This window comes from Tachypleus tridentatus, unplaced genomic scaffold (assembly GCF_004210375.1).
Source record: "Tachypleus tridentatus isolate NWPU-2018 unplaced genomic scaffold, ASM421037v1 Hic_cluster_1, whole genome shotgun sequence".
Lineage (NCBI taxonomy): Eukaryota > Metazoa > Arthropoda > Merostomata > Xiphosura > Limulidae > Tachypleus > Tachypleus tridentatus.
In genome coordinates this window covers 27,367,722-27,393,515 of record NW_027467777.1, presented here as the reverse complement: position 1 = coordinate 27,393,515, position 25,794 = coordinate 27,367,722, and the positions used below count along the sequence as shown (strand labels likewise).

The 25,794-nt window shown below is 32.6% G+C and overlaps 2 protein-coding genes across 6 annotated transcripts in view; one reads left to right on the top strand and one right to left on the bottom strand.

Moving 5' to 3' along the window:
* The window catches only part of LOC143241643 (mitochondrial enolase superfamily member 1-like), a 48,182-nt gene extending 40,765 nt beyond the window's left edge, over positions 1-7,417 (bottom strand). Inside the window, exon 1 of the mRNA XM_076484828.1 lies at positions 6,836-7,417. Coding sequence (XP_076340943.1) covers positions 6,836-6,937 — 102 coding nt within the window. The 5' untranslated portion in view covers positions 6,938-7,417. The remainder of the gene's footprint in view (positions 1-6,835) is intronic.
* Positions 7,418-14,727: 7,310 nt separating this feature from the next.
* Positions 14,728-24,626, top strand: LOC143241653 (uncharacterized). Of its 5 annotated transcripts, none has more exons than XM_076484859.1 (9): positions 14,728-15,094; positions 16,963-17,248; positions 19,188-19,257; positions 19,472-19,538; positions 20,257-20,330; positions 21,049-21,140; positions 22,101-22,277; positions 23,589-23,668; positions 24,437-24,626. In XM_076484859.1, exons 2-9 carry the CDS (start codon positions 16,971-16,973, stop codon positions 24,544-24,546), a joined length of 948 nt encoding a protein of 315 aa, XP_076340974.1. In that variant the 5' UTR covers positions 14,728-15,094; positions 16,963-16,970; the 3' UTR covers positions 24,547-24,626. The 5 variants fall into 5 exon arrangements, with proteins under 5 accessions (XP_076340974.1, XP_076340972.1, XP_076340970.1 ...); XM_076484857.1 differs by lacking the exon at positions 14,728-15,094 and adding an exon at positions 15,164-15,252; XM_076484855.1 differs by lacking the exon at positions 14,728-15,094 and adding an exon at positions 15,170-15,290.
* The last annotated feature ends 1,168 nt before the right edge of the window (positions 24,627-25,794 follow it).

Sequence of the window (25,794 nt, the reverse complement as noted above, 5' to 3'; positions counted from 1 at the left end):
TAATAAAATGTAGACCAAACTGTCAAACTTTGTAACAATGTAATATAGATAATAAAATGTACACCAAACTGTCAAACTTTGTAACAATGTAATATAGGTAATAAATTATAGACCAAACTGTCAAACTTTGTGACAATGTTAGTAATATAGGTAATAAATCATAAACCAAACTGTCAAACTTTGTAACAATGTAATATAGATAATAAAATGTAGACCAAACTGTCAAACTTTGTAACAATGTAATATAGATAATAAAATGTAGACCAAACTGTCAAACTTTGTAACAATGTAATATAGATAATAAAATGTAGACAAAAGTGTCAAACTTTGTAACAATGTAATATAGATAATAAAATGTAGACCAAACTGTCAAACTTTGTGACAATGTTAGTAATATAGGTAATAAAAGATAGACCAAACTGTCAAACTTTGTGACAATGTTAGTAATATAGGTAATAAATCATAAACCAAACTGTCAAACTTTGTAACAATGTAATATAGATAATAAAATGTAGACCAAACTGTCAAACTTTGTAACAATGTAATATAGATAATAAAATGTAGACCAAACTGTCAAACTTTGTAACAATGTAATATAGATAATAAAATGTAGACCAAACTGTCAAACTTTGTAACAATGTAATATAGATAATAAAATGTAGACCAAACTGTCAAACTTTGTAAAAATGTAATATAGATAATAAAATGTAGACCAAACTGTCAAACTTTGTAACAATGTAGTATAGATAATAAAATGTAGACAAAACTGTCAAACTTTGTAACAATGTAATATAGATAATAAAATGTAGACCAAACTGTCAAACTTTGTAACAATGTAATATAGATAATAAAATGTAGACCAAACTGTCAAACTTTGTAACAATGTAATATAGATAATAAAATGTAGACCAAACTGTCAAACTTTGTAACAATGTAATATAGATAATAAAATGTAGACCAAACTGTCAAACTTTGTAACAATGTAATATAGATAATAAAATGTAGACCAAACTGTCAAACTTTGTAACAATGTAATATAGATAATAAAATGTAGACCAAACTGTCAAACTTTGTAACAATGTAATATAGATAATAAAATGTAGACCAAACTGTCAAACTTTGTAACAATGTAATATAGATAATAAAATGTAGACTAAACTGTCAAACTTTGTGACAATGTTAGTAATATAGGTAATAAAAGATAGACCAAACTGTCAAACTTTGTGACAATGTTAGTAATATAGGTAATAAAATGTAGACCAAACTGTCAAACTTTGTAACAATGTAATATAGATAATAAAATGTAGACCAAACTGTCAAACTTTGTAACAATGTAATATAGATAATAAAATGTAGACCAAACTGTCATACTTTGTAACAATGTAATATAGATAATAAAATGTAGACCAAACTGTCAAACTTTGTAACAATGTAATATAGATAATAAAATGTGGACCAAACTGTCAAACTTTGTAACAATGTAATATGGATAATAAAATGTAGACCAAACTGTCAAACTTTGTAACAATGTAATATAGATAATAAAATGTAGACAAAACTGTCAAACTTTGTAACAATGTAATATAGATAATAAAATGTAGACAAAACTGTCAAACTTTGTAACAATGTAATATAGATAATAAAATGTAGACCAAACTGTCAAACTTTGTAACAATGTAATATAGATAATAAAATGTAGACAAAACTGTCAAACTTTGTAACAATGTAATATAGATAATAAAATGTAGACCAAACTGTCAAACTTTGTAACAATGTAATATAGATAATAAAATGTAGACCAAACTGTTAACTTCTGTAAGAAACTGTTGTACCATCATATTTAGATACACATCATATTGACTGCTATGTTGAAATACACACCCCTAGCTATAATGCATCTTAAGAATCTACACTATAAAAGAAATAATCATAGTGTCAAGTTTTACTTTAATATATTTATATTGATGTTATATATTAAACATTATTATATGTTTGACCTAGTCTCAAAAGTTTCATATAGACTTTTATATTTTATTTCATCAAAATAATCTACAAATGTACGTGTAGGAACTATTATTTAATAACATTTTACTTTAACATATTTGTTTTAACAAAGATATGCTACAGTTCGCTGATGGTTTGAAACATATTAAGTAATGTACAGAAAAAGTTGATTAATCCACATCATGTGTTTTACAAAATGCAAGTTTTTATTAAATAAAAATATTCATCAAATATGATGTAAGCTACCCAATAATGTAATAATAATTTGTCTATTAAAGTACTTAACAAAATGTAAGCAGTAGATTCATCTGTTTAAACAAAATGTCTCACTAGTAAATCCTGGTGTTTTATCCATTTAGTTCAGTTGGTAGAATATTCACAGGTCTTGAGTTCATATCAGAAGTAAGGAGGAAATATCTCTTCAAAAAAAGAAACGCAAAAGCCAAAATATGAGACACATTGTTAACAAGTTTATTCTGGGTAGTTCTGTGTGACATGTGTGAAACTTTGCACATTCACTGCTGAACATCCAAAGTCTGCAAAGGCGAAGTCCATGCTCACTAGTTGAAGTTTAACATCACTCAACATCAATAACGAGTATGCCCCCCGTGAGCATCAATAACTGCTTGGCATCTCCTACCCATGGAAGCAATAAGATGACGAATCACATCCTGTGGAATGGCTGTCCACTCAGCCTACTAAGCTGCTGCAAGCTGAGGTAGAGTCTGCGGTTGAGGTTGTCGCCGTCGCAGACGTCAGTCCAACTCGTCCCAAAGATGTTCGATGGGGTTTAAATCTGATGATCTGGAGGGCCAAGGAAGAACATAGATGTTGTGGTGTCTCAAGAAGACAGTGGTGAGTCGGGCTGTGTGAGGACGGGCATTGTCATGTTGAAAAACGTCGTTGACGTTCACCATGGTGGGTTGCACATGGGGCCTAAAAATCTCATAGACTGTTGCGTACGGTCTGATCGAAAATCCTATGCAGCCCTGGTATGGTTGAGGGAGAAAGATGTCACAGTGGTGGTCCTATCCCGAAGGTGACGTAACTGGATGTTGCAATCTTGTGCGGGCTGGTCACACGAGGTCTGCCAGATCATGGACGGTCACGAGTTGATCCATGTTGTTGGTGACGATTCCATAGCCTTGTGATGGTGTTTGAGTGGATATTCACAGCTCTGGCAACATCTGATCGAGATTCGCCTGCTTCCAAGCGACCAATGGCATTGTTACATTGTGCTTCAGTCAGTCTTGGCGTAACTGTATTGCGTGTCGGTGGCTTAACACTGAGCTATGGAAACCGAGAACCTGTCTCTTTTATAGGGATTTTGCACATGTTGCACTTGCAGAACATGCAGATCTCTCAAACAAATTTATTGGACATGCATGCGTTTTGGCAAAAAATCCGATGTTTTCCTCCGTTTTCAAAGTGCACAACTTTTATTGTCATTTTGGTCTGACAATCAGTGCCTTAACACGTGTAACATCACATACTCTGAGCTTGTAACGTTATTACATATATTTCTCTTTACAATAACAAAAATATCACTTTTGTGTTTCTTTTTTTGAAGAGTATATATTGTAAAAAAATACATAAAATTACATAACTTACATTTCACATTCAACAAGAATAACTTCTTTTGTTTAAGTATCTCACAAAAAGACAAGAATTTCTCCAAATATTAACATGCTACAATGATAAAACAGGCAAATATTAACATGCTATAATGACAAAACTGGCTAATAGAAATTTCTTTTGGTTTTCATTAAATAGTACATATTATTATTGAGGATACAGAGAATGTCTCACCACACAAAGACTCACCCACATATTATTTATACACTATATATTTATTACTTTTCTAAGATATCTTGAAAGTTTGTTTGTTTGCAATTTTAGATTTGTTTCAAAGTGAGAATCTAATTAGGTAGGTAACTTGGTAATTATAGCTTGTATTTTTAAAGATGAGAAATAACACACGGTTGCAAAAATTTAACATTTTGTTACATAAAATTGGTGTCTCATTAGAAAGAAATGGTTATATTTCAATAAAACAATTGTCAAATACAAGAAACGAAAAACAATTTCATAAAACAATTGGATAATACAAAAGACATACTTATAAGAAAAGCAATTTTGTCTGAACACAAAACAAAAAATATGATGATTAAATTCATGTGAAGAAAAACATAGAACAATTGAAACATTGTTCACAAAACTTCTTGCATATTTATAAAAATCACAGAAATTTCAGTAGTTGACTGTATTTGATTACTGCATTCAAGTCTCATAATTTTTCACAAAATATGCATTTTATGTTTTATCAAACTAATGCCAAATTATTTAAACAAAGTACCAAATTTTTTGCAAAAATCTGTATTTATGAATAAGAATGCAACATCAAAAGTTAGTTTGTTTTAAAGCAAAAGTTAGTAATCATGGAGGTGAGACATTGTCATGGATTCATTATTTCTGATTTCATACACAATAGGGGAAGATATACAAAAATTGAAAATAAAATAATTTACTCTTAAAATAAATTCTTAAAACTGTGAAAACTACACACATTGTACTTCTGTCAGTCAAAATATTAGCTACCACTTAACATTAAAGCTCTAGAATAAATAGTCTGACATTTGTAACACTTTCATCAAGCCAGAAACTAAATCTTAAAAAAAATTATACATCAGAAAAATAAGGACAAATTGAGTTCTATTTTTATCTGAAATGGAGTGTTACATTTTATTACTGTATATTCAAAACTTCTCCATTATATATACACACAGGGCGTTCAAAAAGTCACTGTGCAGTTTTGTAATCATATGTTATTATATTTCAGATTTTGGTCCCAATATAATAATATAATACAAAATAAGAAGGATCCAAGCTTGTATTGATGCCAACGGGGGTCACTTTCAACATTGTTTATAATTGTCATTCATATTTACCTCCTGTATTCTATATTGAAACATGTCTGTTAATAAATATATAAATGCACAGTGACTTTCCGTATACCCTGTATAACAGGTGGCAACCCTAGTACCAAGACACACTCAATTGAATATTTATTTAAATAATTTATTAGAAACTGAATGCAATGGCAAATCTTGTTTAAAGTGTATTTATGTACATTCAGGAATACTGAGCCACCTCTCAGAGCACGTTTGGGTTGCAGTGTACAATATACACTTAAAGAATTAATGAACAAGGTTATATCTATATTTTCAAAAATTACATATAATAAATTATCTGATACCATATGATTACATAATATTATTTAAATTAGAGAAATAAAAAAGGTTTATAACAAGTAACGGATCTTTGATGTATAATACGATAACAAGCCTTTATACAGGGTGTTCGGAAAGTCACTGTGCAGTTTTGTCTGTTAATAAATATATAAGTGCACAGTGACTTTTCAAGCACCCTGTATTTGTTGTTAGAACGTAAGGTTCAGAAAACAATTTTTCTGCATTATAATGTGAAGAAGTAAGCTAACATCAAGTTTTATTAAAAATAACTTACAAATTTACTACTTGTTTACACCTTGTGTAATAATCTTACACTACATCATATGAAGTAACTTTACAGTCATGATATTAGATGTGTTTATTGTTGATTGGTTGTGACATTGTGTTAGGTAAGGATTTAAGTCTTTTTTAACTTAACATTTTGGGATTACATTGGACATATGGCCTACAAAACAACTTATGTAGCTTTTATAGTTCTGACAAGTTTTGGAGGGTCAAGCTAATGTAATCTTATCCCATGACAAGTTTCTTATGAACAAATAAATAAATGGGTTCTTCACTCAAGAAAAAACATTTTTTTTCTCAAAGAATGTGGTGTGATATTTATGAAAAATATGTTTAAACAACAAATTCTCTGTGATGCAAGTAATGTTTTGGAGAATCCTAGCCCTAAAACTTTTCTGGCATGAGAAACTTATTATGTAATCTTATCAAAATATCTGGCAAGGTAAAGATAAGTTTATTTTTTGAACAGCAAGGTTAACCTTTGGGGTTAGGTTGTCTTTGGATATAGTAGATGTAACAGGATTGGAAATTACTCAAGAGAAGGTTTGATGAACGTTTAAAAAACATTATCAAAGTCCGATGGAGACAGATCAATATTTGGATGAAATTAACAATTTCAATGTTGATCTCAGATAATAAATAACAGTTGTCTGTACTTACAGTGTATAGAACTAATACAACTAATAGTAAAGACATGCTACAATACCCATAGTTACAAATTATTAAACATAAAAATAACAACAGTTCCAATGGCAAAAAGTCTAATATACTACGTCACCATTGCACTAAGTGGTAGTACTCATACTATTACTAAAATTAGAGAAACAGCTATATTTACTTAGTAGGATATAAAAACTAATTACTAGTAATAATGAACAATATGATCGTCTAATTTAAATCATATGCTTGGCTCTCCTCAAGCTGTCACGTTATCATTTTAGGTACGAATACAAAATAACCAAGAATTATATTCATAACAGATATTTCACAGAAATCAATATGAAATTTAAAGTTCCATGTTAGTAGTTATATAAACATCAACACCTAACGTTTCAATCACTGTTTTGTTTGTGCATAGAAAATAAATCTAACGTAATTTTATAAAGTATTAACGAAGCGAATGATTTTTAAAAATCAGTCTAGTTTTTCAGCTACGAAGCTAGGTTCTTATCTTAAACTTAGAAGAGTTTAATAATAATTTATTTTTAAATTACAAGCATTTGCACTGTCCTCATACTTAACGAATGGATAAAATTAAAAATTCAATATTTTTATTATATTGTCTTTAAATTTACCGATCCTGTTGTATGCTGGGTTGAATGTTGCTCGTCTACCGGAGGTGGAAACCGAATATCTCGGACGCTTAGACCCCGAACGTGCTCGGCTGTTCGAGACATATCAAAACTAACACCTGTTGTGAAGGCTAATGTATTATTTTTACAGAAAAATCTACTTAAAGTAAACAATGACACCAACAAAAACAGAATAAATTATAGTTGTACTTAAAATGAGCTCAAAACCAATGTTCAGTCTCACGCGTGATTCGTTCAAATGACCTTGGTAATATTGCATAATACCATATCAGTGAACAAGCAATGATGATATGTGCTTTCACGAACCAGAGTAACGTCAGTTAAAGTCTTTCAGTACATTTACAACAGCACTGTTAATAAATATGAATATGCAAGTAATTCTGCTAAAACTCCTAACGACTATGTAATTCAATAACTGGGTAAGATACAATGTGCATACATGTACAAAAGCTTAATATTTATACATATTATACACTGTTATATTATAAATGCATGTAGTGGTAAACTTAGAAACACGGACGAATAAAATCCTGTTTCCACTTAGACACCGGATGCCCTACCACTGAGTGATGTGGAAGTTTTATTGACGTGAACCAATTCTACAAATTGTTAAAAGTTCCCATAAATGTAATTTTAATAACAATGAAATAACTGCGGAATGATCATATTTAAGTAATTAGGGCATTTCAATAAACTAAATATGTGTATCAACGTTTTACTATAATCTGTTATTAAAAAAATAGAGTAAATATCAAAATTAATTATAATTTTGATAAGTTTCTACAGAGCTGTTTGTAGTTAAGGGTTTGACTCAAACCGAGTGATGAATCTTATTACAAAAAACAAACAAAAAGTTTCACGCAAACAGTGGCTTAGCTAGGGGGGGGGCAAGGGGGTACATCTGTCCCCGGGCACAGCATCGGGGTTGGGGTGGGGCGCCAAATTGATGTTACATAATTAGAAATGAATTTCAGAATGAAATGTTTTCCCTCTTAACCAATTAATGCCTTGTGTCCCATATATGGGAGTTGCAACGTCATGTGTTGCCACAACTTGGTTGTGATTTGATCGCGTTATACCAAAACGCTGTCTAAACGTTGCAAAAACGTCAGATTGCAATATCACTTTCTGACGAATAATGGACGTTGCTATGTAACGTTGCCACAACGTCGTAATTGGTCACATTTTTCTGTTAAGTTGTCTGAATGTTATGAAAACGTCAAAATGCAGTCACTTCACAGCGAATAATCAACGTTGTTATGTAACATTGTGTAAACGTTGTAAAATGTAACATTATATGCTGTAAATCAGTAATCAGATCGCACATTACACGGATACTTCACCGAACAAAGCCAGTAAATTGTCTATTACTTGATCTAGTTTTTAGAATGCTATCATGGCCTCAGCGTCCTGTCCTTCGGGAGTAACCGAACGGCTGTAACAGATAATTGAAATGGGTGTTTAAATGACTTTACCAGATCCCTGCAAGTCTGGTAAAGCTGGAAACGAAGCCCAGGAAATCTGACTGAAGTATCTAAGCGAAGACAAGAAAATCTAACACTGGACTAGATTGTGAACAGCAGAAAATCTAACACTGGACTAAATTGCGAATAGAAAATCTAACACTGGACTAGACTGTAAATAGCAGATACGAGTCTGAACTTTTCGCGCCTTTTCAGCATTCATCTTAAAATTGATTGTTTGTTTGTTTTGGAATTTCGCACAAAGCAAATCGAGGCTATCTATGCTAGCCGTCCCTAATTTAGCAGTGTAAGACTAGGCAGCTAGTCATCACCACCCACCGCCAACTCTTGGGCTACTCTTTTACCAACGAATAGTGGGATTGGCCGTAACATTATAACGCCCCCACGGCTGGGAGGGCGAGCATGTTTTGGCGCGACTCGGGCGCGAACCCGCGACCCTCAGATTACGAAGCGCAAGTCTTAACGCGCTAGGCCATGCCAGGCCCTTAAAATTGAAACGGGTGAGCGCGCAACCGAACCAACGGCTGATTTGGAATCTGACTTACCAAGAGACCAGGTCGCGTCCGAGGTGGTGGATGAGTGGCGCTCGTTTGGGATAATTTTTATCAGAAATTCGTGGATAGGTGCACCTCAGGTGCGTAGCTATTTTTGTGACAAGAATGATTTAGGTGAGAGCAAAATTGTTCAAGCTAGGCCTTTTTTAGATTTTATGATAAGATTTCTGGAGGCACCGTTATGTGCCCAAGGTGAAAATTATTGCTATTAAATCTATAATTCGTTTATTCGTTGCAATGTTCATGTATCGGTCATATCATTTCAAAAAATACTCATAACGACTTCGCTGTTAAGGATAAATGTAATGTGGATTTGGTTTCAAATAGATTTAATCTTTTCCGTTTCTCTACATTCTCCTGATCTCCTGGGGCCTGGCATGGTCTAGCGCGTTAAGGCGTGCGCTTCGTAATCTGAGGGTCGCGGGTTCGCGCCCGCTTCGCGCTAAACATGCTCGCCCTCCCAGCCGTGGGGGTGTATAATGTGACGGTCAATCCCACTATTCGTTGGTAAAAGAGTAGCCCAAGAGTTGGCGGTGGGTGGTGATGACTAGCTGCCTTCCCTCTAGTCTTACACTGCTAAATTAGGGACGGCACAGATAGCCCTCGAGTAGCTTTGTGCGAAATTCCCAAACAAACAAACAAAACCTGATCTCCTTTATCTATTAACTATGGATCGTTCGTTTGATCTACCCACGCTGTTCGCCCTAGCTTTTACCCCTAGCGACCTAGCTCGCTTTTATCCCACCCAACTTCGGACCAAAGCGAAAGCGTAAACTCTTTCGTCAATAACTATTCTATTACTCATGGAATTGAAAACAGAGAAATGCGTAACAGTGATGTGCCAGGAAATATGATTCCCTGTAATGTAATATTATAATTTTTTATACAGCAGACAAAAAATTACGGAATCCTAATTTTAACAATGAAATATAAAATACTATATTTGCAGTTCTCAAAAAAGCTTCCCAGGATTTTATTCGTATGACAACGGTAAAGGATATCCGAATAACCAAATGGTTCAGGCTTCTGGGTCACATAACATTAAAGTAAGTAATTACTCGGCTGAACAAAATTTGGCTTTAAGAGGCCACAAAGTACCACTAAAACTGAAAAAGGGGAGAGTCACAGAAACGCTGGAAATTTTATAGAACTTCTGAAGCTAGTTGCAGAGTTCGATCCAGTCATGAAGGGTCACCTTTTGTATGTGCAGCAAAATCTAGAATCAACTACGTACCTCCCACCAGAAATACAGAATGAGTTCATCCAGCTTTTAGCATCTACAGTTAGAGAAAAACTTGTGTGTGACATCCAGAGAGCCAAATACTATGGAATAATGTTTGATTCAACTCCTGATGGTGCTCACCAAGAACAAATGTCGGAGACCATTAGATATGTAGATATAAACATCGAGGAAAAAACTGTACTTGTGAAGGAGTCTTTCTTAAATAATATTGCAACTACTGGAGAAGGATAAATTACCTTTCGAAGATTGTCAATCACAGTGTTACGACAATGCATCTGTAATGTCTGGCCACAAATCAGGAGTGCAACAGAGACTTGCTGCACTCAACTCAAAGGCTACATTTGTTAACTGTGATAACCACACAATTTAGTTGAGGTTCATGCTGTTCGTCATGAGGTAGCAAGTGTGACATTTTCAGTACTGTGCAAGCTATCTACGTTTATTTTGCGCAGTCAACTCTTCGATAAGAGAGACTGGAAACTGTTCTTGGTGTATCAGTGAAGTCAGAGTCAGAAACTCGTTGGAGTGCCAGAGTAGAAGCTGTTAAACCGATACATGATCAACTAGAACAATTGGTAGAACTACTGGATAATATTGCAGATGATCAGGAGGAAATTTCAGATACAAGAAGTGATGCAGTTCAGTTGTAACATCGGATTCTAACATTTGAGTTTTTGGTTCTTCCTCGGTTTTGGAATACTGTACTTGCCAAGATTGACCGGGTTCAGAAGAGGCTTCAGGACCACACCATGAATTTCCATAATGCTGCTCAAGATATTCAGGCTTTACAAGGGTATTTCCTAGAAAACAGTGATGCCATATGCAAGAAATCTCTTAAAGAAGCAAAGTGACTGTGCAGTTCTTGTGATGTCCAAATTGAGAGACGGCAAAGGAAGAAAAAAAATGCCCGGAGAAACAGCAGAGGATGTAGAACTCACAGCGGAAAATGAAATGCTACGACTGATGAAAAGTATGATTGACAAAATACATACATAAATGGGAGACAGATTCATCAGCTTGAAGAAACTGGATTAGTTTTGGCTTTCTTTTAGACATAAAGGAACTGATGTCTGAACAACTAATGAGAATAGCTTGAAACAGAGATGCATTTTTATGGGAAGCTCTAATAATTCAGACTAGGATGGCTTGGAGATGTTCAGTGAAATAATGGACTGCCGAAAGCTACTCAAGATAAGGGCTGATGTTAAGCTTTCGACACCAGCGAACCTGCTTCGCTTCATTGTACAGTAGGGGTATGATGTATTTCCAAATCTGAGAGTCGGTCTGCAAATCTTACTGACTGTTGTAACATCTATTGCCAGTTGTGAAAGGTCTTTTAGTAAGTTGAAACTTATCCTGTCTTACCTGAAATCATCCATGGGACAGAAAAGGTTGTCAGCCTTGGCTTTGCTGAGTGTGGAGCGAGAGGTTACCGACAGCATAAATTTTGAGGAACTAATCGATAAATTTGCAGCAGCAAAGGCAAGAAGAATTTCTCTTTGAAGTTACATAATTACATCCAAAGCATTATATCAAACTATTTCTTTTACTTTATGATAACTTTTCAGATTACTGTATCCAAAGTAATGTTTTAAATTTTCGCAATGTTATATTTGACTGTTATTTTAGTGTAAAATAATTCTGCATTAATTTTTTATATGCATTCTTGTTTCTGATTCTGTCCTTCTCTGTTATTCAATTATATTTTCAAAGTACCATTGTTACCTCAATTATTTCACTTTTTTCATATCCTTTATACCCTAGAAATATGCCACGAAATGCAGGTTTTCATGTTCCAAAACTCATAAATTTCCGGAAAAGCATGACGGACCCCCTTATGGCTTACATTTTGTCACCCACCTAAGTATCTCTACCATTGTTTGAAAATTCCACCCCCGTTTCTGACCATCTTTATTTATAACTGGCCGACTGTGAGATGTGATTCAAAGTGAAGTTAAAATAAAATATATACTCGGAACAACAACAGAAACTAACTTTGGTAAGAGGTTTTGTTCCTTTTATGAGAAGTACCAAACGTTTTGAAGTTTCATCCAATCCAAGAGCCTTCTATGCAATTGGATTTTGTCATTTATACGAGGTTAAAAATATATTATCGTTGAAATGCTTTTATGATAATTCATTTTGAGTATTGGATTCTCAATTAATTTTCAGACGTATCTGACACAATGTTGTGCTCTAACATTTGTACTAATATACAGTTACGACAGAAAGAGTTTGTACCCCTGCGTCGTGAGTAATTTTTTCCTCATAACTTAAAAAGTAACACGATTAGGATAATTAAAATGTAGTATATTATAGATATTATAATAACACACATCTATGTAAAGTTTTATACAAATTTAACGACAAATAAACTATTTATAAACAAATAACCAAACATAAAAGGGGCAGAAAGTGTTCGTGCCTCTACTTTAATGGTGAGTTGTGTTGCCTTTCAGGTGAATTACTTGGCACAATCTCTCCTCGTAGCTCTCCATGATCGTTTGACAGTACTCGACTGGTATTTTCTTCCATTCTTCTTTACAAAAGGCCTCCAACTCTTGCAAGTTTTTTCGGATGACGCTGATGAACCCTGGTCTTCAACTCATGCCAAACGTTTTCAATTGGGTTGAGATCGGGTTACTGCGATGGAAACTCCAGAATGCTTATATGGTTCCTCTGCAACCAATATTGCATATATTTCGATGTGTGCTTAGGATCATTGTCATGCTGGAAGATCCAACGACGCCCAAACCACAAGTTCAGAGCATCATTCTTGATATAAGTGTCTAATATATTAACGCACTCTTCTTATTTCATGATTTTGTTGACGCGGTGAAGGCTGCCTACGCTAGAAGAGCTGATGGAAACCCCATAGCATGATCGAGCCACCTCCGTGTTTAACTGTAGGGACGGTGTTCTTTGGAAAATTTCGTTCCCCATTCTTACGGAAAATATAGCGAATATTAGTGTGGCCAAAAAGCTCGATTTTAGTCTCGTCTGACCAAATAATACTCTTCCAATAGGTGAAGGGTTTATCTACATGCTTTCTTGCATACCTCAATCGTGCTTCTAAATGAACAGGCTTTAAATATGGAGTTCTACGAGGACGTCATGCTTTAAACCCAGGAGATCGTAACATGTTCGTAACTGTAGAGGTGCTTACTTTAACCCCAGTTTCCCTTACCAGTTTCTGTATGTCATTACGTGTTAAACGAGGGTTCCTACTAACTTCTCTGAGAACCGTCCTCTTGGTTCTCTCTGGAATTTTAGTGGGGCGTTAGGAACGATGGAGGCTAGCAGTTAATCCTGTTAGCTTAAACATGGCAATAATGCTTTGAACAGTAGATTTCAGCACATTAAATTGTGTAATACCAGAAAGAGACACATGAGACTTGTATTTTACAATAATTCGTTTTTTTAAAATCACTAAACAGTTGTTGCCTGTTCGCTACGATGACCAAGCAGATAATGACGGAGACGGCGCTAAATTGCCGGAAGTACATTTTTTTTGCTGGCTAAATACCAATAATTATGAGCCCAGTGTCTTGTTCTGGAATGGTATAATGTAGTTTATTCACCAAACTAAACAAAATTTTTACGGGAATATCAGTTTTTTCACACGTTCTGAAATATATGAACAGTTTCTACTCCTCCTATTTTTGGTTATTTGTTTATAAACACTTTATTTGTAGTTTAAATAAAAAATTATGTATATGTATGTTAGTATAATATTAATAATAAACCCTATGTTTATTAGCCTAATCGTGATACTTTTTAAGTTATAAGCAAAAAACCACTCGGGACTCAGGGGTACGAACACTTTCTGTCGTAACTGTAGTATTTCAGACCCAGTTCTTGTCTGTCGTAGGACAGTTCCCAATGCCAGAATGTGTAAACTGAGTCGGGCGTGTTAAGAGAGTGACAGTTAATCCTTTTCATGGTAGGGTGCTAATGTGACATATCGCCTTCCCTCTGATGAGTATTCAGTAGTTCAATATTATGGATTACAGCGGATAGCCTTAATAACTTTGCAAATGTTGTTTTCGACGCTAGATTAGCCCCTAGTGGCACAGCGATAAGGCTGCGAACTTATAACGATAAAAAATGGGGCTTCGATACACTTTGTTGGACAGAGCAAAGATAGCCCATTGTGTAGCTTTGCGGTTAACTTCAAACAAACGCTTAGAAAAAAATAACCAAATAAAAGTGCCTTTTCTCTGCTTTTTTTACATATAAAAAATAATATGATATATATATCTATATTGATATTTTATCTTCCATTTAATAAAAATGTATAAGTGGTCTTCTGGAGGAAAACTTGAACATACATATGGTGTTTTTGGTTGCAAGTTACTTATGTCATTGAACCTACACATATTTATACAGTATCTGACGAATATGTATAATTTATATACGGCTTGGTGGTTAGGGCACTTAATTTGCACTATGAGGGTAGCGGTTCGAATCCCTACGGCATCATGAGGTTGTTACACAGTGACGGGTAATCTCCCTATTTTTTAGTATTTGTTTGACTTGTTTTGAGTTTCACGTAAAGCTATAAGGGCTATCTACGCTAATCGGCTTTAATTTAACGGTGAAAGAATGGAGGGAAAGCAGACAGCTACTCATCACTGCCAACTCTTGGACTATTCTTTTACCAACGAATAGTGGGATTGACCGTCACTTATAACGTTTAATTGCTGAAAGTGTGAACACGTTTGGTGGAATAAGGATTCAAACTCACGACCATTAGAACGAGAGACAAGCAATTCTAACTACCTGGCCATGCCGGGCCATTTGTTAGCAAAATAGTTGCGATGAAGCTGTCTATAATTTCAAAATTAAGGATGGCTAGTGCAGATGGCCCTCTTATAACTTTGTGCAAAATTCAAGTAAACTACTGAAATAATTTGAAACCCAATACCTCATTTGCTTCATCACTTCTAACAGAGTTTGGGTAATTTATTTGTATACAATTTGAATGTTATTTATTGCAAACATTTATCTTTGTGATGTCCCTGAGTAACGAAGTTGGCGCTGCGTTGTTATGTGACTTTTGCGCTCATATTTGAATGTGAATAGTTTCGGTGATTTGACGGTGTTTTTCAATTTATTGTGAGGAGAGGCATTTCTTATTTGAGAGAATTCCACTGGTCGTAAAATAACAATATGTTTTTATAATTTATATTTTGTAATTAAGGGTACCCGTGCAATTTTTTGTGAGACTAAATAAGTTGATTAGTAATTAAATATAGCTTGAAAATTACACTTAGTTACTACAGTCTTTAGAGTTAAAGAGCCTAAGAAGTGAGAATCTTGTATTCTCAAGACGGCTGGTAAGGGTATTAGCATGTTAATTAAAATAAAGTACATAAGGTCGAAACGTTGTTCTCTACTTTATTTTAATTTAAATGCTACTACCCATATCAGCCGTCTTGAGAATACATTTTTACTTCAAGTGGGTTTCTCGTAATCACGAAGTGAGACATTGATTTATGGTAACAGTAACTAAGTGCTCGAAAACGAGGCTTCGAACTAATCAAGCTCAATATCCCAACTGTTTGAAATCTGTATAAATTATTTGTAAACCTTATAAATTGAATATTTGTTATGAAATCATAATCAGTGATGACGAGAAAACCTACTTGTAGAGAAATATATATATGTAAAAACAGCTGGTTTGGATTGAGAAAATTTTTTTTGCAGAGGAGCAAACAACTTTGTCACCTTTTTCGGTCATAATCAAGTTCACAAAGATAGAAAGAGGTAACTGACCACATGTTTGGTCAGCTATCGGTCAGTTACCCCTTGTTCGCTCCTCTACATAAAAAATTGTCTCAACCCAAAGCAGACATTTTTACATATATGTTTATGAAATCAGTTCTCTTTACAAACATTATTTTAAAGTTTAACATAAAGTTTTAAAAGTTAAAGGTCACTCACTCATTAGCCTTATGATTTACCTGTACCAGAAATGCTGTATACTTTGAATTGTTATGTAGAAGAGATTGTTAAATTAAGGCACTGATAATTCATGTTTGACTGTTATAACATGAGCCTCATATGGTTAAAGGCTGTTTATCACATAAGAAGAATAAATAAGTTTCCTCAATGTAAAAAGGTCATGAATATCTATATTCATATCTTTGCTGCTGTGATATAGAGCATATGTAATATTGGCTGTGGAAGCTTGATTTGTGTTTGTTCTTCAGAGTAGAGTAAGCCATTTCAAGAAATAACATAGACACTTGTATAAGTTGAGTTTGAAAGTTATCTTTCTTTTATATACTTGTACTTAGGATAATTGTTTACTTAAGTAAACTGAAGATTGTGTGATATCATGTCAGGATGCCAGTTTGACATGAATATAGGATATTTCTACGATTCTGTGTCTTTCACCTAAGCATGTTTTGATCCTGTTTTTGTTTGGTTTAGAAACTCTCAACCAGTATTCACATACCATAAATGTTAATTAGAAGCTGGTCTATATAAAGTAACATACATAATTAGTAAAGGTAAAGTTTTGATATGGTTCTGTATTCCCTTTGTTATGTGTCTACATGGTGTTTTTCGAACCTGTGTTGTACAGGGTTCATGTAGACATCAATGTACCAAGATAACACTATCATGTCTTGCTTATTGTGTGATCTCAAGTACTTGTTTTATCCATAGCTCTTCATTTCTTAATAAGTTGCTGAATAATTTTTCATGAAGATAAATGCTACTGGTAGACCTAACCATGAGTGATTTATTTAAGTTGTATTGTCAATTTCTATTGTTTATTGTTTTATTCTATGTAAACTCACTCACCAGGAACATCTTTAGGGTTTGCCATGAATCGGTTAAGCAAGACACTGGGCCAAAGGAGTCTCAGCCAAAGTACATCAGAATCAGAAGTCCCAGAGAACAGTTTTGAGACGTCTCTGACAGATATTGATAGACTTAAAAGGAGTCTCAGCCAACATACATCAGAATCAGAAGCCCCAGAGGACAATTTTGAGACGTCTCTGTCGGATATTGATAGACTTAAAAGAACAATAGCAGCATTAAAAGAAGAAAATTCATTGCTTAGACATAACATAGAAGTTAAGAAGGAACAACAGTTGAAGAGGTAATTTACCTATTCAGTATTCTAGATTGTAATAATTTAAACCAAGGGTTGGCAACCTTTTTCCATGCAAAGGTCAGAGGCCATGTTTGTGAGTGGATGGAGGGCCACATTAAATTACAAACTTGAATTAATTTTTAGGACCACCACGAGCCGGGTGGATGTGATATTTTGTTTGAGGACTGGATGATTCTGGCTGGTGGGCCGGATCCTGCCCACGGGTCGTGGGTTACCAACTCCTGATTTAAACTATGACATTAACTTAACGTTTTTTCATGTCGTAACTGTTTTTAGACTGTAAAATAGTCTGATAACAGAGGTACTTATTGAAGTAAAATAATTTGACACAGGTGCTTATTAAAGTAAAATACTCTGATAACACGGGTACTTATTGAAGTAAAAATACTCTGATAACACTGGTGCTTATTGGAGTAAAATTCTCTCATAACATGGGTATTCATTAAAGTAAAATACTCTCATAACACGGGTGCTTGTTGAAGTAAAATACCCTGATAACACGGGTGCTTGTTGAAGTAAAATACCATGATAACACGGGTGCTTATTGAAGTAAGATACTCTGATAACACGGGTACTTATTGAAGTAAAAATATTGTGATAACACTGGTGCTTATTGGAGTAAAATTCTCTCATAACATGGGTGTTCATTAAAGTAAAATACTCTCATAACACGGGTGCTTATTGAAGTAAAATACCCTGATAACACGGGTGCTTATTGAAGTAAGATACTCTGATAACACTGGTGCTTATTGAAGTAAGATACTCTGATAACACAGGTGCTTATTGAAGTAAATTACTATGATAATGCAGGTACTTATTGAAGTAAGATACTCTGATAACACAGGTGCTTATTGAAGTAAATTACTATGATAATGCAGGTACTTATTGAAGTCAAATACTCTGATAATGCAGGTACTTATTGAAGTCAAATACTTTGATAACACAGGTACTTGTTGAAGTAAAATACTTTGATAACACAGGTACTTGTTGAAGTAAAATACTCTGATAACACAGGTACTTATTGAAGTAAAATATTCTGATAATGCAGGTACTTATTGAAGTAAAATACTTTGATAACACAGGTACTTGTTGAAGTAAAATACTCTGATAACACAGGTACTTATTGAAGTAAAATACTCTGATAACACAGGTACTTATTGAAGTAAAATACTCTGATAACACAGGTACTTGTTGAAGTAAAATACTCTGATAACACAGGTACTTGTTGAAGTAAAATACTCTGATAACACAGGTACTTGTTGAAGTAAAATACTCTGATAACACAGGTACTTATTGAAGTAAAATATTCTGATAATGCAGGTACTTATTGAAGTAAAATATTCTGATAACACAGGTACTTATTATTCTTATGTTTATTCTCTTCCACAAATATATTTAAATAAAGTGACTACCTGGCATTATTGTTATTTATAATTACAACTATTATATGTACATCTAAACTCTAACAAAATGCCAACCTTGCGGAAACCTCCAGTCAATGTTAGTAACTAATTGATCAGGTAGAAAGTGTTCTGATTATATCGAAAAACAATTGTGCAAAGAGTTTTTCACACAACAAAACCTCTATTATCATAAGAAATGAAGGATAATCTGAGAAAAACTTGAAACAACAGCAACAAAGCTAGGTGAAAGTAAATGGAAGAATTAATAACATGTTAGAATAATTCAGGGTAGGATACACTTTTATCAAACAGTTGATTATAAAATACCAGTAAATGGTATTGACCAAGTGAATTACATCAAATCAATGAATTATTACAGTTGACCAAGTGAATTAATTCATACTATTGACTATGTGAATTAGATCCTAGTGTTGACCAAGTGAACTAACTTTTATCATTAACCAAATTAATTAATCTATTTCTATGTTATCGTATCCTGATGTTATATTAATTTTCTCTAGGAAGGTTCATACGAACATTTTAACGGCAGAGCAAAGTAAAGACAACGACATTGAAACTCTGAAGAAAAGAGTGAGGCCATGTCTATACTTTTTGTTTATTTGTAAAAAAAGATTATTTGTCATACTTTTCTTCAAGTTCTGTTATTTTACTTAATTGTATGATTGTAAAAATGAAAAAATGAAATGAATTTATTATAACCTTTATTGAGCGTATTTCTTAATGTGTGATTTACAACTTTAAATTTGATTATTTTCGTATAAATACTTTTTTCTCATAATTCCAGCTGTTATTAACTGAATACCTTTGTGGACTACATATTTCATCATTCAGTCGTGAAATCTGTGGTTACAGTAAGCAAACTTTTAAACTCTTAGTTTTGTAGTAATAGAAATGTCACATTATTCACTTTCAAAAGAAGTCAGATGAAATTAACTGCAAGTAGCAGCAGACCAATATTTTTGATAATTAGAATGTTTACATTTTTTGACAAAATGTTTTAATAATGCTGTCAGTTTAACATTTCTGTGAAACTCTCACAGTTTTGTGGTTCTTGTTACTTCGTGGAATCTTCCTGAGATACAAGTTTTGTTTTTATATTCTTTATTTAGATGAGGTGGAAAAGACCAGTGTGTGTTGTATGTCAGGAGATTGTAATTATCTTAGTATGTTGTATGTTTTTACACAGATAAGATTACTGTGTGTCACATCTCAGGAGATTGAAATAATATTTGTTATGTATTTTTACACAAATAAGATTACTGTGTGTCACATCTCAGGAGATTGAAATAATATTTATGTATTTTTACACAGATAAGATTACTGTGTGCCACATCTCAGGAGATTGAAATAATATTTATGTATTTTTACACAGATAAGATTACTGTGTGTCACATGTCAGGAGATTGAAATAATATTTGTTATGTATTTTTACACAAATAAGATTACTGTGTGTCACATGTCAGGAGATTTCAATAATCTTAGTTTGTTATGTATTTTGACACAGAGAAGACTAGTACATGTCAGGAGACTGTAATAATCTTAGTTTGTTATGTATTTATTATTACATAGATGAGACAGAGAAAACCAGTATGTGCCACATGTCGGGAGATTGTAATGAGCTGAAATTTGAGACAGAATTTAAGGTAAAACCTAGAGAAGGGTGTAGTATATTAATTATTTTCAGAAATTTTTTATATTTGCTGATTTTGTTTAATGTAAACTGTTAAAAGTGGTTTATAAGTTTATTGTCATTTCACTGAATGATAATGATTGTTTACCTACTGTGATAAAATAAATTCACTTATTCTGTATTTGAAGTTAATGGATGAAATGTCTCCGTGTTACACGTGGAATATTCAAGAATTCAGAGAGAGTATAAACAATATTTACAAAGAAATATATTTCTGTGTGTGTGTATATATATACATAAATAAGTATGTAACCTAAACTTTAATACACTTATCGGTTGAGGTGCCCTATTCAATACACTTATCGGTTGAGGTGCCCTGTTCAATACACTTATCGGTTGAGGTGCCCTAGTGTATTTGCTAGTATTTTAAAATTACCCAAGATTTCTTCTGTAATTTTAAGTTGAATGACATATAATTAAAAAAAAAAGTTTGCAACTTAAAAATTTTAAATCTAATTCTACAGATTTTGTTCATTCAATATTAATAAAAGATAAATATATCCATTTTCTGCACAATACAGATGGTAAAGATTGTTACAAAATATGCAAATTTTATTTAAAATGATTAGTTTTGTGTGTGCAGTTTTTCAGCTGCCTATATGGGTATTTAAATTAACTGGTAAACTGAATTAATTACCTTTAGTTTACATTTAAGATTTTCTGACCATTAGGTAGTTGAAGAAGATGGGAAAATTAATAGAATCAGTGATTTGAAGATTGCTGTTCAGGAAGATGTTACAGATGATATGGACCAGTTTATTTGGTATTGATGTTCAACAAATATATTTTATTTTTATTATTGTCACTATAAAAACGTATATCTGTATGAATAGAGTAATTAGATTCATGTAATTTTGTGAATGATAAAATGATAGGATTGTTCATAGGGCTAACGGTGGTAAACTGAGTCATAGAAAAGATTGTATGCCTGATGAGAAAATAAAAGCAGTTTGTTAGCTTATCTCTAAAACTTAAATTTAACATTAAATAAAGAATGAAAATGTTTTCTTTCAGACACAAATGTCTTGTACAAGGAGAGAGAATTAACAACAGCATATAAATGAATATATTTTATTTGCTTCTTAAGGACATTAAAATGTATTTAATAATTAACAATCTTTGTTAATTATTATTCATGATATTGAAAGAAGTTGGTCATCTAGAGGTTTAAAACTAGAATTTAGTTAAAAATTGTTAGGGTTAGAGAGAATCAACAGTAGAATGTAGTTAAAATTACAAAGTTTGAATATAGAGAATCAACAGTAGAATGTAGTTAAAATTACAAAGTTTGAATATAGAGAATCAACAGTAGAATGTAGTTAAAATTACAAAGTTTGAATATAGAGAATCAACAGTAGAATGTAGTTAAAATTACGAGGTTTTAATATAGAGAATCAACAGTAGAATGTAGTTAAAATTACGAGGTTTGAATATAGAGAATCAACAGTAGAATGTAGTTAAAATTACGAGGTTTGAATATAGAGAATCAACAGTAGAATGTAGTTAAAATTACTAGGTTTGAATATAGAGAATCAATAGTAGAATGTAGTTATATTAGTAACACACAAGGTCTCAGTCTGGTGTAGTTTATACCAAATTTTAGGTATGATAAACTAATTTTAGAAACTGACTGTTTTTGACATTGTTTAATAATATCCGATTAATCACTTTCATGAATCCGTTTGTATAAAGCTTTTTTAAAATTTATATTTTTTCTGTGTAGCTATGAAGATCAGAATTCTTTACAAGACTTTTTACACAGTTATCTTAGTTATTCAGAAAGCTATGCAAACTTGAAGGAATTAGTTACATTGTTGGAATCACGCTTTCGAGATTCCATTGAAGTGGTAAAGAAGAACAGTAGAGTAATGGTTGGAATATTGAAGAAAGGATCAGACAGGTACTAAAGTATTTTCAAGTTAATTTTATGCACATTTATGTAAAGTTTACTGCTTTGCAACAAATTAATTTGTGTATTTGCTGAGGTTTTAGTATAAGGAATTTTCTTGTGACTAGCTTGATGGGTAGATCAGGATAAACCTCTTTCAAGCAATGTTTTGATTCTCTAGAAATTTGTGCAGACATGTTGATGTACAAATCAGTGTTTTCTACTGTTTTTGCCATCATGGCCATCCATTAGAGTTAAGGACTGTTTGCCTTTAAGATAAACTTGTACATTTAAACCTGTTGATCCACTGAACTAAACTGATAAAATTACTTAAAGCCAGCTTTAATCACTTTTAGCTAGCCTTCCTTAAATGTACTTTATCTGCCACATTTTAAGACAACCATTTATAAAAGAACCACTGTGTTAGAAAAACAATGTTTTATTTAAAAGTGACTCCCATCCTGCCAACATTTGTACTTGTTTCTTTCTTACTATTTATTTGTGACAACTGAAGGACAGACATGATGCATCAATACTCTTAGTTCCATTAACAGTTTTAAATATCTCAATCTTCCAGAACTTGTAGTTTTACCACAGTTTAGAGACCTTAACCTGGCCTTGTATGACAACCTGTCCAGAATATAACAAAATACATTTGCTAATCACAACTGGTTTTTCTATATTTTTGTACAGACGATTGGAATTACTGACGTAATGTAAATTAGCTAAAATAAAGTATTTTTTTAATATAAATCAGTAAAAATGAAAATATTTACATCTTTTAATCTCAAGCTATTTAAAGATGTATTATATGAGAAATGATAGGTGCATCTTTTGGTAAATAGACCAACATGTCTTATGTAGGTTGTCTGCACTACAAGTTTAAAATAATTTCTTTCATTCTTGCACTTATGTTGTAGAAAGCAGCATCGGTTGATGATGGTTGCTGTTTAAGTGTTAAAGAAATGGTACTTTAGTGAATAAGTAGTCAGTCTGAGGGCTCACATCATTAAAAAACAGGTCTCAATATTGGTGGTGGGCACAGTATATAAAGCCCACTGTATAACAAATAAAGTGAAGTACATAATATCAAAATTTTAATTTCATCAACAGATGTATTTAATAAAAGGCAGTTAACTTACTATTGGTCACTGATATCCAGATATAAACAGCTGCTATTGAAATGTGTTGGAGACAGATATTTGTAGCTAACTAAAGACTTATTGGTAAAGATTTACTTATGTTTCAAGCTGACTGCTGTAGCTAAAACTTCAGTTATTTAATCATTATAAGAACGTTACTTATTTTTCTACTAAAACAAAGGAAACAACTTCATATTTCCTGGGATTTTTTGAAAAACCAAGATCATGGCTACAACTGTATCCTGGAGTCACCAAATATTGGTCAGTACAAAGATCTGGTAGAAATAACGTACTATTAAAACTGTGTATAGATGAAATGTTATGTTATTGATAGTATATGAATTATTTTATTTCTGGGTTACCAAAGGTTTAAGCTAGGCTCTTCTATCTACAGACATTAAGTATACGTTTGCTTGTTTCAGTAGCTACTTTAGTTCAATTTTCATGAAAGCAAGCTATGAACTTAGATCAATCCAGTAATTAATTGAGCAAATTTAGTATAACAGTCTAGAAGCAGTTTCATTAATAAAAAATGTGTAATGATTAGAATGCATTGATTCATGAGTTACATTTATAGTAAGTTACAAGAAAAATCATAATATTAATAAAACTTGATGTAACAATAACTGTAAATTTTATAGTATAGAATGGGCTGTAATAATAAGGCACAATACAAAACAAATTAACGGGAAAACTTAAATTATGAACAGCAAGTATAATAAAGTTATTCACTGTAATTATTTAATGCTGTGGCAATGTTTACCATTCTTAAGTTGTTCATTAAAAATTATTTAAGAAATGAGTGCCTATGCTTTGATAAACATTATACTATTATTGGTGAGCCACTTTCTGATTGGATGGAAACTATTTGCAGCGTGAACTGTCGATACATGGCACAGTTCCGTTTCAAGTGATAAACAGGTAGAACTAGTTTTTACATGTTGTGCCTATCTTCCTCATTGTTTCCAGTAATGTATATGGTATTCTCCAAGACACTATTTACATTAAATTGAGTCATTTCACTTACAGATGAATCTGAAATGTCAACAATGACTGAAAAGTTCCAACTAGCAGTAAAAGATGCAGGACTGAAGGCTGCTGTTCTTGGTTTGATAGATATATTTTTAAAAACTGCTTGAAGAAAAGATTTTGAAACATTTTTACTTCTGTTTGTAAAGTTTTAAATAATAAAGGTGGTTGTAGAAGAACCTAGCCATATTGTTTTTGTTTAGATTTGAATTTTTTTGTTACATCTTCAGTTTAAAATCTTTTCCATTTTTTTCAACAATGAAAAGTAAACCATAAGTGTATTGTTTTTTAAACTTGGATTAAAATTAATAAATAATATCCTGTAGTTACTGAATTGAAAAGTGACTTCAGAACTAAGACGAGTTGTACAGGACTCTATTCTTCTGTACCTTTAACTTAGCAGTTGTGTGTTAAATTTTAAAATATATATATCTTCTGATATACATTACATAACCTTCCAAGGACATTTATTTTACAACAACAGAAACTAAAGATCTTAGAAGCTGAGAGATATTACGCAAACATGGACTTGGATCTAAATGCCTACAGTTTTGTTTGTGAGGGATTATACATTCAAATAATTTTAATATATGTCTCAGAAAACATGTTTTTTAGTTCTGATACTTTGATGTTACTTAATTAACCTTGACACTGATGTCATTAGACTACAGTATCTTGTTATTTGTTTATATACTAACTTATATTAGTCTGATTTGTTATTTACTGTCTTCAGAGTCTACCACTTTGGTTTTTGAGCTTTTAATGTGTTCAAAATGAAAACTTTGTTGGTTAAATTGAATTATATGGGTTGGAATGAGAAAGATATTTAAATCCCTTGACAGTAAATTTAAATACTAAAAGCTTGTCAGATTTTCTAAATAATGTATTTTTATTACTCTGATTAAATTAATAGAATAATCAGATATAATAAACATTTTAATTATTTGATACTAGATGGCACTAGTGGTACATTAAGAGAATAATGATTAGATACTGTTACTACTTACACACTATGGTACTAGTAAATAAAACCCATCTCCACAAACCAGTCATTTAGTTCTGAGAAGTTGAAGCATGTTGGTGGTGTATTTGAATGTAGTTTATATTGTAGAAGATCTATATCATATGTTAATACTTTAACTGAATAAAAAAAGGTATCCAGAAGAATGCCAAGAAAACTTGTGCAGTTGAAGTTGAGAAGTGTTATTTGCTTACTCGTGGTAATATTCTTTGTTATGCTACTTTATAATACTAGTTACAGGGAGACGCTTTACAAAATATACACTCGAGTTTGGTATGTTCACAGTAATAAGTTTCATGAGTCAGATAATAATACTGATGTACTTAGTCTCAAGTAT

Coding starts and splice junctions, on each gene's coding strand:
- LOC143241653 (XM_076484859.1), top strand. CDS start 16,971: ATGAATCGGTTAAGCAAGACACTGGGCCAAAGGAGTCTCAGCCAAAGT. Junction 20,331..21,048: donor AATTTGAGACAGAATTTAAG/GTAAAACCTAGA, acceptor TCTGACCATTAG/GTAGTTGAAGAAGATGGGAA. Junction 21,141..22,100: donor GATATGGACCAGTTTATTTG/GTATTGATGTTC, acceptor TTTTCTGTGTAG/CTATGAAGATCAGAATTCTT.